Below are 13,511 nucleotides of genomic sequence, written 5' to 3'. Positions count from 1 at the left end.
GAGAGATGAGTGGGAAGGGGCCGAGGAAACTGGTGGGAGGGAGCTGCTGTGCGTCCTGATAACCATTCACCAAACAGGCTGGGTGGTACATCAAGGTCAGAGCATTTTTTTTTTTTTTTCATTAACAAACTTTTATTTTTAATATTTACCGTCTGATTTTTTTTCAATTGGAGTATAATTGCCTTACAGTGCTATGTTAATTTCTGCTGTACAACAACATGAATCAGCTATATGGATACATATATCCCCTCCCTCTTGAACCTCCCTCCCACCCGGCTCCCATTCCACCACTCTAGGCCATTGCAGAGCACAGAGCTGAGCCCCTGTGCTACACAGCGGCTTCCCACTAAATGATAGTGTATATATGTTAAATCATGATGGACCTACTTACAGGGCAGGAATAGAGACACAGATGCAGAGAAAGGACTTGTGGACATGCGGCAGGGTGGGAGAAGAAGAGGGCAGGATGGACTGAGAGAAGGCCAGAGCATTCTGCTGAGGCAAGTTACATGCATGAAACAAAAGCAGACAACACAGTGAGGGGTTATGGCGTGTCTCAGTGATGGCAGGAGGGACTTGCAACTTGAAATGGGGTGGCCCTGGAAGGCCTCACGGAAGAGGTCTTACAGAAAGTGAGAGACAAAACCATGAGGGTGTCTGGGAAAGGACAGTCCAGGCAGAGGGCACAGGAAGTGACCTGCTTGGCTGCCATAACTGAGTTCCACAGACTGCCAAGTGGCTTAAACAACGGAAATTTATTTTCTCTGAGTTCTGAAGGCTAGAAGTCTGAGATCAAGGTGTTGGCAGAGTTGACTTCTTCCGAGGCCTGTCTCTCTGGCTCGCCGATGGCCTTCATTTCCCTGTGTCATCACTCCATCTGTGTGTGTCTGGGTCTTAATCCCTTCTTATAATGACACCAGTCAGACTGGATGGGGGCCCATCCTAATGGCCCCATTTTAACTTCATTTCCTCTTGAAGGGCCCTGTCTCCGCATCCAGTCATATTCTGAAGTATTGGGGGTGAGATCGTCAATATGAGAAATTTAGAGGACACGATCCAGCCAGTGTCTGCAGAAGAGCAGGAACACAGATGCAGAGCGCGGTGTGCACTCTATTGCCGGGTGGTACCCAGGCTGCTGGTTTCCACCACTTGCTGTGATGAAGGTGTCAGTCTGGGACGAGGTGGGATGAGGGCTTTGTGGGAGAGGATGGATGGCAGTGAGAGAGGCCGGAGGTCGCAGTTCTTGTGATGGCTTTTCACTAATCCACAGCAACAGGAGAGCTGGCTTCCAGAAAGCCAGCGGCCTTCTGATTGAGGGTCAGGACACAGATTCGCTTTCTGTAGAGAAATGACACGGGGTCCTTGGGGCGGGTGGAGTCGAGTCACAGATACTGATGGGGCTTGTCATGCTATTGTACACTCTCGGCAAGCCCAGCGGCCCCAGGTGCCGGGGCTGGATGTCACTGCAGCTCTGACAGCAACGGCAGCTGTGGCCAAGGGGGTCCTGGTTCCGGGGTTAGGGCCCTGTTGGGGCCACTGAGTCCTCAAAGCGGTTCTTTTCTTTATGTGACTGATCAAGAGAAATGGGACAGATGAACCTATTTGCAGGGCAGGAATAGAGACACAGACAGACGCAGAGAACGGACTTGCAGACTCGGTGGGGGAAGATGGGGGTGGGACGAACTGGGAGATGGGGATTGACATATACAATACCATGTGTAAAACAGATAGCTAGTGGGAGCCTGTTAGAAAGCGCAGGAAGCTCAGCTTGGTGCTCTGTGATGACCTAGATGGGTGGGATGGAGCATGCGGGGTTGGGGTGGAGGGAGGTCCAAGAGGGAGGGGTCCGTGTATACTTGTAGCAGGTTCGCTTTGTTGTACAGCAGAAACTAACGCAGCATTGTAAAGCAATCACCCCCCCCCCAAAAATGACAAAGGACCACAAGGGCTACGTGGGAGAGGGGCTTCCAACCTCTGCTTGATCCTGAGCTTTTGAGGCCTTGGAGGGGGAGCCAAAGTGGGAGTTTTAGGAACCAGACTCTCACATGCTCTGAGTGTCCGGAGGGTGGTCTGCGGCCTACCTCTATGATGAAAGGTCTTAAGAGCTAGGAGTAGGCGAGCTCCTATGCTGGGTCCTTTTTATGCATCATCTTCCCTCCGTCTCCTTACACTCTATGGCATTAATATTATTGCCCTCCGATGACCCATGAGGCAACCGAGACTTGAATGGGCCCGGTTACTGGCCCAAGGTCACATAGATACTCAACTGTTGCCCTGGGATTCGAGTCCAGGTCTGCTGGGTTGCAAGCATGGTGTTTTCTCTCCTACCCGGTGCTTCCTCACTGGTGCCCCTGGACATGAACTCGTGGACACCCAGAGTGACTGCTTGCCCCCCCTCCCATCCAGGAAAAAATCCTCGACTCACACCTCATCCAGAAAAAGCATGGGGGGATAGGTGTCCCAGTCACATTGGTCCTTGTGGTGGATCAGAGGGAGAGAAATAAGATCCTCTGACTCTTCCAGGCAGGACAACTCAAGGGATGTGTCCATTTTACAGATGGAGAAGCTAAGGTTTCAAAAAGGGAGGTGACTTGCTTACGATCTCATAGAATGTTGAAGAGCTTTTCTAGTGCAAGAGGAAGCACTGAGCTCTGGAAGCAGGCTGTGTGAGTGTGTGTGTGTGTGTGCAGGGGTGTGTAAGAATAGTGAAAGCCTCCTGTCTCCTGTCCCCATGTGGCAGGAACCCTAAGAAGGAGATGTGGGCCTGGCCCCCCCGGTGAAATTCTGGGCTCATTCTCGCAGAGGCAAAGCTTCCCCTGAGGCTCGACAGAGGAGGTGGGAGGTGGGGAGGAGCCTTCCTGGGGGCTGCAAGGCACCTGAGGGAACAACCCCCCTATGTCCAGGAGAACACCCTCCACTGAGGGCAACCTCCCCTCCCCCTTCCTCCTAAGGGACTGCCCCACCCCCAGGCTCTGCATCACCCTCCCTGGCTGGGACACCATCCATTGTCTTTTCTGAGTGTCCAGATCCTTGGCTCTGCCAAGCCACGCTCAGAAAACGCTATTGATTTTCCTTTATTTATTTATTTATGAAATTTTTGCTGTGGGCAAAAAATAAAAAGGTTTGTTCAGCGTTTCCCCAAGCAGTGAGAAGTTTTCTCCGCCCACTGCCTCCTTTGCACACACTCAATAGACTCCTCTCATCTCTCTGCCTGGGGGAGGGGCGGGGACTCGAATTGCTCATTGTTTGCCAGAGCCACTGGAGAAGCAGAGTGGAAATAAGGCTGAGTGTCCTGGAACGTGGTGCCCTGTACACAGTAGGTGTTCAAGTAATAGGTGTGGGAGAGATGGGTGGAAGAATTATTGAGCGAGCCTTGGCTGATGCCCACAGGGTGGGAGGAAGGAGGCAGAGGATGGCCCATTCCTCTGTGAGAATACCTACTGCGTGCAAGGCCCAGTGTTGGGCAATTTGGACCTTTCTCATCTAGTTTTCCGGAGAAGGCAATGGCACCCCACTCCAGTACTCTTGCCTGGAAAATCCCATGGACGGAGGAGCCTGGTAGGCTGCAGTCCATGCGGTTGCTAAGAGTCGGACACGACTGAGTGACTTCACTTTCACTTTTCACTTTCATGCATTGGAGAAGGAAACGGCAACCCACTCCAGTGTTCTTGCCTGGAGAATCCCAGGGACAGAGGAGCCTAGTGGGCTGCCGTCTATGGGGTCGCACAGAGTTGGACATGACTGAAGCGACAGCAGCAGCAGCATCTAGTTTTTGGGCTTCCCAGGTGGCTCAGTGGGTAAAGAATCTGCCTGCAATGCAAGAGACACAGGAGACTCAAGTTCAATCCCTGGGTTGGGAAAATCCCCTGGAAGGGGGAATGGCAACCCACTCCAGTATTCTTGCCTGGAGAAATCCTATGGACAGACGACCCTGGCAGGCTATAGTCCATGGCGTTGCAGAGGCGGACACGACTGAATCTACTGAGCACACATGCACATCTAGTTTTCACAACGGATGTGCAAGGTGGGTTTTATTACCTTTGTTCAATGGTGACATTCAGAGAGGTTCAAAGTTACCCAGCCTGTGAACCTGAATTCACATTCAGGCTTTCTGGAGACCAGCACCCCAGCTCTCACCACTGTGTGGTGGGTGCAGCCTCCTGCCCAGAGGGAACCAAGAAAATGTATGTAAAAGACTTCCAGGTGGGACTTCCCTGGTGGTCCAGTGGCTAAGACTCCGTGCTCTCAATGAAGGAGGCCCAGGTTCGATCCCTGGTCAGGGAACTAGATCCCACATGCTGCAACTAAAGATCCCACATGTGGCAACTAAGACCCAGTGCAGCCAAATATATAAATATTAAAAAATAAATAAAGGCTGCGAGGAGCGACTTGTCCTTCTTCTAGCTCTGGTAGATTTCAGGAAGTCCCCATTGAGTGGATCAGCTCAGAGCAATCAAGGCCTGCCCTTGTCCACCCCTCCCGTTCTGAAGAGATGCTGCGTGGGAAACTGTCATCCACCCTGCCCACCACCCCAAAGCAGGACTGCAGAAACAGGGGTTAGGTCGTGTCTCTCCAGGGAAGGCTGGCAGGAATTCCACAGTCTGTTGGTTAAAGATGCTGAGCACCTCACTAAGCTGCCCTTGGGTGGGCTTCTCTGTCCCATGCTCACCCTTGCACACATGCGTTCATGTGACTCCCAGACCTGGAGTGCCGTTCCCTCCCCGGCACTCCTGACGTCTCCAAGATCTCAGATCCAGTCCCCCCACTGGAGTTACCCCTCCCAGAAGCACCATTTGCACTCTGGTGTTAACTATAGGCTTGTCACTGGCCAGCAGTGAGCTGCTGGAGGGCAGAGTCCCATCTTGTTGAGCTTTGTCTTCCCGGGTTTGGCCTCAGTGCCTGGCCCTGAAAGGACGGACAGACACCCATGTTGATCCCAGGCAGCTGGCAGGACATCCGCAGAGATCGCCCCAGTGCCTGAGCAGTGGGGGCGTGGCCCTTGCTTTCACCGTTCACTGGAGACACATCTCTTTTTCTCCTCCCCGGCAGGAGTTCCCCTTGGCCATCCTCCGGGGCTGGGAGTGCTACTGTGCTTACTCCACCCCCCAGTTCAACCTGCGGGATGCCGTGGACAGCTCGCTGTGTGGCCAGGAGTCTGAGGCCCAGAGGCTGGCAGAGTACTGCGAGGTCTACCAGACCCCTGTGCAGGGTGAGTTCCACCCCAGAGTGAACTGGCATGCAGGGCTCTCCTTCTGTACTTGGTCTGGGAGTCTGGACTGAGTATATGGTCCCGGGATGGGGAAGGCATCTTGGTGGGTGGTCCTATCTTGGGATAATATGAACGGAGAGGCCTCTGCCATCCCTGGAGGCTGGACAGAGGATGCAGGGATCCGTGCGAAGAGCACCTGACTTTTATCTGACTCTGGGGATGAACGTGGTTTGAGGAAGAGCAGAGAGGCAGGGTCCAGAGGGATAACATGGCAAGGTGGTGGGGCTGGGTGACAGGGGAGCCCAGTGACTGTTGGGACATCCCTGAGCCAGCCCATACCTGGGGACCAGTGAGTCACTTAGACTGTGCCAAGACCCCAGCATCTTCCTTGTCTGAGAAGCAGGTCTGCCCCAGCTGAACTTAGGGGCTGATAAGAGGAAGAGCAGGTGGGGAAGGTCATTGTCACCTTTATCAAACACCTATGGTGACCCAGCACAGCCCTCGGGTCTTGGGAGACTTTCACCTGAGGGTTCCATGTGCCCCTGACACAGCCCTGGAGGGCCTCCTAGAAAGAGGGGGCACAGCGACTAACACCGGAAGTTCTGAATCCTGATTCCTTGCTGCTCTACCTGGTGTGTGACATTGTTTTGCCTGGCCACGACCCCAACCCACTTCCCCTGCAGAGTCTGGAACTACCTGAGCTGGGCCAGGAGGGTTTGGCTGTGACCACTTGAAAGATGAGGTTTGGCACCCACAGGGCACTGATTCCCACTAGACTCGTCCAGTGGGAGGTCTCGTCATCACTGGGGCTCTCTCTGGCCAGCCACAGACCCATGCAGCCAAGGTCCAGGTGGCAAATCCCTTCCCCTCTTTGAGCCTCAGTTTTCCCATTCCATTAAATGGGGGGCTTGGGTCTGCATTTCCTGCCAAGAGGAGTCGGGCTGTGAGTCTGGGAGTCACAGTGGAAATGGGGAACCCTGAGATGACTTCTGGACTTTCAGACACTCGATGCACAGACCGGAGGTTCCTGCCCACCAAATCCAAGGTGTTCGTGGCTCTGTCGAGCTTCCCCGGAGCGGGGAACACATGGGCGCGGCACCTCATTGAGCATGCCACCGGCTTCTATACAGGGAGCTACTACTTCGACGGAACTCTCTACAACAAAGGTGAGCGAGGGCTGCCGGGAAGGGAGGAGGCAGCTCTCAGGCCCAGACCGCAGCCTCTGCAGCCCAGGTCCTCCTTGGAGCACCAGAGCTGTGCTTCTCACTCTTGAATGTGTGTCAACATCGCCTTGTGTGTGCATGTTCAGTCGCTAAGTCACATCCGACTCTTTGAGACCCCAGGGACTGTTGCCCGCCAGGCTCCTCTGTCCATGGAATTTTCCAGAAAGAATACTGGAGTGGGTAGCCATTTCCTTCTCCAGGGTATCTTCCCAACCCAGGGATCAAACTGGCGTCTCCTAGATGTCCTCATTGGCAGGCAGATTCTGTATCACTGAGCCACCTGGGAAGCCCTAAGCAATACCTGGAGGGCTTATTAATTCAACATAGATTCCTGGTTTGTACCCACCCCGCCACCAAGAGAGTATGACTGGATTAATCTGAGATGGGACCTAGGAACTGGCATTTCTAACAAGCTCCTGTGTGATGCTGAAGCAGTCAGCTCTAGGACCTCACTTTGAGAGGAAATTCACAAGATCTGATCTGGATTCAAAGGGAAAGCCTAGTCACTTAGATTCCCTCTCAATAAACATTTTTAAAATTTTCCTTAATTTTTACAGCCCTCAATAATTAGGGGAAACTGACTTCATCTGTTCATTTTTTTTCCCCCCGAGGTAAATGTAGCTTATCAAAATACTGTTTCTTAAAACTAGGTCCAAAAATCTTCAAGAGTTTAATGATTTCTAATATTTCTCTTGTAGAAATAAGAGGCCTCATTATGTCAAGTAAATGAACTTTAAAACGGCTCAAATCTATGCACTGTTTAAGACTAAGAACGTCAGATAAGCCAAGTGGGATACATATTTGGTGAAATAGATTTCTCTGTTGTCAGGTGTTACAACAGTTTCTCTGGGATTCTTAGCTCAGAGTTTGGTTTAGGGAAAGAGGAGCCTATCATTAACCTCCTAGAGAAAACAGAAAGTTCCTGAGGTTCTGTGATTACCCACAGCAGTCTTGATCTGGCTGGTAAAAAAGCCAAGGGTGTCCATATCTCATCATAGTTGGGAGTCTTTAAAAAATTTTTTGAACTCATGTTTATTTATTAGTATTATGTAGCACAAAGCTTGATGGGTGGTTTTCTTTTTATGTATTTGTTTATTTGTTTATTTTTGGTCATACTGGGTCTTTGTTGCTGCACACTTTTCTCTAGTGGCTAGCAGGGGCTACTCTCTAGTTTTGGTGCAAGGACTTCTCATCGCAGTGGCTTCTCTTTCTGCAGGGCACAGGCTCTAGGGCACTCGGGCTCAGTGGTTGTGGCTCACGGGCTTAGTTGCTCCGTGGTACTTGGAATCTTCCCGAACTGGGGATCAAACCTGTGTCTCCTGCGTTGGCAGGGGATTCTCTACCACTGAGCCACCAGGGAAGCTCATCCTTGGGAGCCTTGAGTGTTACAGCACCTATAGGCAAAGTAGCCAGATGAAGACTGTGGTCCTGCTCACTCTGGTCTAGTCCCCTGGGAACCACCTACTGTGTACAGGCTGTAGCTGCCCACCATATTCATCTAGAAGGCCTTTACCTTATTCAAACAGCTGGCTGTCTTGGTCGACACATGGCTAAGTGACCCAGTGGCTCGACAGCCAGGTATCAAGGGTTGCGGCGACACTGTCTGAATGGCTCTAGAGCTACCTGGGCGCATCTTTGAGCCTTACGGGACTGGTTAGGTATAGCCGCAGGTCACAGAGCACTGTCAGAGCAATGAACACACACGTGCACACGTGAAATTCTCAAGGCAACTCCAGTGCCCAAACACCAAACCTGTCATGGGTGAGCCTGGTCTGAGTTATAAGGAAAAGTGGTCACTGCTGAATTAGGCTAAGACAGTACAAAAGACACCCTGGGTCTCAGGGTGTCAAAGACCAGATCTCATGCTTCCTCGGCCCATGGATTGACTCATTCTTTCCTGGAACTTCCCAGCTGTTTGACAGAATGAATCAAAGCAAAGACTTTAGGTGTTTGGCCAATGGCAGAGATGAGTTTGAAAACATGTTGAGTTTCAGCTGGTGACCCCAGACTTTCAGATTCAAAAGAGACTTGCATTTTCCAGGCATCAAAGACTCCCTCGCTGCTGGCTGTAGACATAGATGCTTCCCAGCCATTCATGGGGTGGGGGTGAGACTCCTTTATGTTTCCAAGAGCTGAAGACCAACTCATGTACATTTATGGAGCGTGTCCCCAGAGCTGATGCCATGGGCTACACTGGGATGTGGCCAGATTAGCCTCAGGGGACATCTTTGCAGGAAGCCTTCTATCACCTCCCACCATACTCCCAAACTGGTCCCCCTACTCTTTGTCCCCATAAGCCCCTATCCTCTGTATTACATACACTTGGGCTGTCCCCCAAATAGCTGTTGTTGTTATTTTTTCTCTAAGTTGTGTCCAACTCTTTACGACCCCATGGACTGTAGTCTGCCAGGCTCCATTGCCCATGGGATTCTCCAGGCAAGAATACTGGAGCGGGTTGCCATTTCCTTCTCCGGGGGATCTTCCCATCCCAGGGGTCAAACCGGAGTCTCCTGCATTGGAGGTAGATTCTTTACCCCTGAACCACCTGCCCTCCCCCCAATAGACTATAAGCTTGAAGACAGGTTCTGAGTCTTACCCCTTTATCCATGACATAAATTTCAGCACGGCATGGGCACACAATGATCTTTGTTGATAAATGCATGACGCTGTGTAGGGCTGGGGAGAGTCTCCGTGAATGCAAGACTGGAGCTCAGTTACAGGACATAAGGTCAGAGGGTGGGGCTACAGTTGCTGACTGCCCTTGAGCCTGTTGGTGGGGATCCTGCCCACTCCGTGGGAAGGTGGGCAAATGGCAAAGGCCTCCCAGGGACACACAAAGCCACATGGAGAGCGCCCTGGCTCTGATGCTGTGGTGCTGTGTGATCTTGAGCAAGTCACATACCCACTCTGAGCCTGCAGCTGCGGTTCATTCATGAGCCTCTCTGCAATGCTCATGTGAAATAGCCATGAAGGTGCCCAAAGGAGGCATCATTAGGCCTCTGCCTCCTGACTTCCAGGATCCACAGGAGGTGCCTGATTTGCTTTCTCTTGCAGATGCCATCTTTTCCCACTTAGATGCCTCCCTCGCTCACTATCTCTTGGGCAGGCTCAGGCCTTGTGGTTAGAGGCTGCCCCAGTGGCCCCTCAGTGCCCACCAGTGTCGACTCTCCCTGGGGGCACAGGTTAGGGTTCACACCTGTCTGCCACTGTGGCAGTGGGGTCTCCATAATGCCTTTCTCACGGGCAGGGTTCAAGGGCGAGAAGGACCACTGGCGCAGCCGGCGTACCATCTGCGTGAAGACCCACGAGAGTGGCAGGAGGGAGATTGAGATGTTTGACTCAGCTATCCTGCTCATCCGGAACCCATACAGGTCCCTGGTGGCTGAGTTCAACAGAAAATGCGCCGGGCACCTGGGCTACGCAGCTGACCGCAACTGGAAGAGCAAAGGTGAGCCGAAGGGGCCAGCAGGGCAGGGGACGGGCTGCCTCTTTATTCCTGGAGTCATCTGCTGATACATACTAACCGAAGTCCTACTGTGTGCCAGGTGCTGAGCGAGGCGCCAGGGGTTGGCTAAAGGGGTCATGATTGCCACCCTCAAGGCAGGCACACAGTCTAACCTTTGGGTAATGGATTAGAGAGACACAAGTCAGGGCGGTGAGTGATACAAAACAAAGCTGTCAGAAATACAGCTGTGTCCAGCAGATTGGGTGGCATGATGAGAAACGAGGCTGGGCAGGCTCCTGCTTCTGTCCCTGTGTGGTCAGCTGAGGCTGGTGGGTGTTCTCCCCATTCCCTGACACACTCCTCCTAGGCCACTCCCCTCTCCAGCCATTCCTGCCTCCCTCTGATTCCCCTTGAGCCAGCAGGCAGGCTGAGCTCTGATCCCTCCTGGGCCTCTTACCAGCCCAGTGACCCCAGGCAAGCTGCAGACCCTGTCTTCTGAGCCTTGCTTTTCTCACCTTAAAACCCTATGGCCCCTACCTCTTAGGATCGTTAAGAAGATCAGAGAAAGCAAATGCTTCCCACAGCATCGCAGAGTGGCGCTAGTGGTAAAGAATCCACCTGCCAATGCAGGAGACGCAAGAGACGAGGGTTCAATCCCTGAGTAGGGAAGATCCCCTGGAGGAGGAAATGGCAACCTACTCCAGTATTCTTGGCTGGAAAATTCCATGGACAGAGGAGCCTGGTGGGCTACAGTCCATGGAGTCACAAGGGTCAAATATGAATGAGTGACTGAGCACAGTGCAATAACCCAGTTATGGAAGCTTATTTTGTTGGGGGTGATTCTTGATATTGGCATCCTTCTCTCCACTGAGGCGGGGAGGGGGTGGGGGCACTGACTTTCCAAATTTGCTGGAAAAAAAATGTCATGGACCAGATCATCTGTCCAAGATTGCAGCTCCAACCCTTGCCTTGTTGTACATCACTGGTTAAACTGGCGGTCACACCCATGTGTCAATAAGCATCAATTATGCACCCCGTGTAGCTGCATAGGAGCACCTGGGACAGGAAACCCAGCCTGCACAGCATCTTTATGTCCTTGGGAAGCCCAGCATCTGCCCTCACACACTGCTCAGCCCCCATCACCCAGACTGGATGATGTGCACAGTTGCCAAGGCAACATCAAGGTGAACTGAGGGTCATCTCAACAGAGATGCCCAGCCTTGCTGTCTAACTCCGCTGTGTCCCATAGGCCTGAGACCCTGGGCTCTTCCTGTCCAGGGATGGTTCCAGAGGTCAAGGTCCATCAGAGGGAGAACCAGTTCTTGGAACATTCAGACCCCATGTGTCTTGGTGTGTTTCCAAGGAAACTGCTAGGGGAAGGCGGACCCAAGGTCACATCTCCCAGGCAGGCTTGGGGCTCTTCAGAGCCCAGCCTCATAGTAACTGTCCCCCTCACAAGGTCACCCCTCACGAGATCCTTCCTTGGTGGGGGGATCCGGGCAGGTTGGTCCCAGGCAGAGGGGGATGGAGCATCCTGGCCCCCAGAAGGGGAGGCCCCAGGCCCGCCGGGCCGGGCTCTGACACGGCACCCTTTCTTTTCTCCACAGAGTGGCCGGACTTTGTCAACAGCTATGCATCGTGGTGGTCCTCGCATGTGCTGGACTGGCTTAAGTATGGCAAGCGACTGCTGGTGGTTCACTACGAGGAGCTGAGGCGCAGCTTGGTGCCCACGCTGAGGGAGATGGTAGCCTTCCTCAACGTGTCCGTGAGTGAGGAGCGCCTGCTGTGCGTGGAGAACAACAAGGAAGGCAGCTTCCGGCGGCGCGGCCGGCGCCCACACGACCCTGAGCCCTTCACCCCGGAGATGAAGGACTTGATCAACGGCTACATCCGGACGGTGGATCAGGCCCTGCGCGACCACAACTGGGCCGGGCTGCCCCGGGAGTACGTGCCCAGATGATAGGCTCCAGGCCCGCTCTGCCCACCCCACCGGGAGCCGGCCGCCTTCACGGGGCTGCACACGTGCTCGCTGGGACGCTCGCCTGCCGCTGCCTCCCTGGGATGCTCAGAGGAGGGGCCTGTGCCACCTGCACGGAGGCCCGCCCTGGGGCTGCGTCCCTGCCGCACAGGGACACCTGGGCATGACTCCCAGCCAGCAGACCCGATGTCACAGGACAGATGCAAAGAGACACACACTCCTTGCCAGACCTGCTTAGACCTGCCACTTTCTGCTCACGGTGTCCCGTTAATGCGCCTAAGCCACCACCCTGGGCGTGCCTGACACTCTCAGACTTGCAAACACGAACGTCAGTGCAGGCCCGCAGACGCCAGGTTATGTGTTCCCAGGGGCTGCCTGTCTGTCTCTCTGACACCCTGACACACACATGCACCCCGAGTTCTCAGGGACCCGGGGTTTCCTGTCGCCAGCCCAGTGCAGGCTTGCTGGTCAGGGGCTTTGACTGCAGGATGCTGGGCTGGGTGGGCTTAGTGCCCCGAGGAGCCAGGACCCTGGCCTGGAGACGGGCTCACAGTCTATGGCCGCCGGGCCAGGCAGCCCTGAGTGCACGTCTGCATCCCCCAGTGTGCGTGGTGTTATGACCGGCTCTGTAGCCCGGCCTCTCCCTTCTCCTTGGATGGGCTGGTGGCGATATGGGCAGAGCAGAGCCGCCCACAGACACCCCCACCTCAGGACCGGCTGTAAGCTCTGTGCACCCACCGCCCCATCCAATGTCAGCACTCCTTGAATTGGCGCCTCCTTGCCTGGCTTCTTTCTCCGACTCTCCCCATAAAGCTGGGGACTCACGCCTTATCCCAGAAGCAGGGTGTAGGGGTGAGGAGACCAGGGGTGGGGGTGGCGGGTTGGGTGGGAGGGGGCTGGGCCTCCAGGAGAGGGCCCATATCCCAGCAGTGCCAGTGGAGGGGGCTGCTTGGGCTGGGCAGACCCAGGAGAGATGAGTCTTGGGGGCCACTGGGCTGGTTGCCCCACCCATCTTGACAGCTCTTCGCAGGATCCCCCCACTCCTGGTCATGAGGAAGTGGGGGGCAGCATGGCCCATCAAGACCCTGGCGGGGAGGCCACGGCTGCAGCTTCTGCCTGACCCCTACCCGCCAGCCCTCTCGGTTCACTGTTATTCACCCTCCACTTCCTGTCACTGGGTCTCTTTGTCACACCCTCTGTCTCTTTTGTGACACTGACATCTTTCCCATTCGGGGATATGGGAAGCTGGCGCTACCGGCACTGCTGTGTATGAGCTTACAGGGCTCCTGAGAAGATGGCCTCCTCTTCGCTGCTCAGGGCCTAGAGGGGCTGGGGGAGGGAGTGAGAAATCCAGCAAGAGACGAGTGTGTGTGCGGGGTGTGGAGGTCAGATAATGCATTGCAGCGGCTCTGCACTGGTCCTGAGGAGTCTGTAGACATTATTCCAATGGAGCGAAGGGGAAGGGGAATTGAAGCAGAGGGAACAGCACGCACGAAGGCTCAGAGGCTTGGAAAAACCCTTGTGTGTTTTGAGAACAGATGAGTGGGTATGGGTGCATGCCTCTGAGTCTGTGCAGGAAGAAGGTGGGAGTGGGTGGGTGAGGACAGAGGAGGGGACAGAGAAAAGGACTCTCCTCACTGCCAGCCAGTGCTCAGC

General features: G+C 54.1%; 1 protein-coding gene across 3 annotated transcripts in view; it reads left to right on the top strand.

Moving 5' to 3' along the window:
* The window catches only part of WSCD1 (WSC domain containing 1), a 43,037-nt gene extending 30,323 nt beyond the window's left edge, over window positions 1–12,714 (top strand). For all 3 annotated transcript variants that reach the window (XM_070389274.1, XM_070389275.1, XM_070389276.1), the window contains exons 6-9: window positions 5,050–5,209; window positions 6,211–6,375; window positions 9,680–9,880; window positions 11,485–12,714. In XM_070389274.1, coding sequence (XP_070245375.1) covers window positions 5,050–5,209; window positions 6,211–6,375; window positions 9,680–9,880; window positions 11,485–11,837 — 879 coding nt within the window. In that variant the 3' untranslated portion in view covers window positions 11,838–12,714. The remainder of the gene's footprint in view (window positions 1–5,049; window positions 5,210–6,210; window positions 6,376–9,679; window positions 9,881–11,484) is intronic.
* Window positions 12,715–13,511: the final 797 nt, after the last annotated feature.

This window comes from Bos mutus, chromosome 19 (assembly GCF_027580195.1).
Source record: "Bos mutus isolate GX-2022 chromosome 19, NWIPB_WYAK_1.1, whole genome shotgun sequence".
Classification (NCBI taxonomy): Eukaryota; Metazoa; Chordata; class Mammalia; order Artiodactyla; family Bovidae; genus Bos; species Bos mutus.
This window is presented reverse-complemented; position numbering and strand designations above follow the sequence as displayed.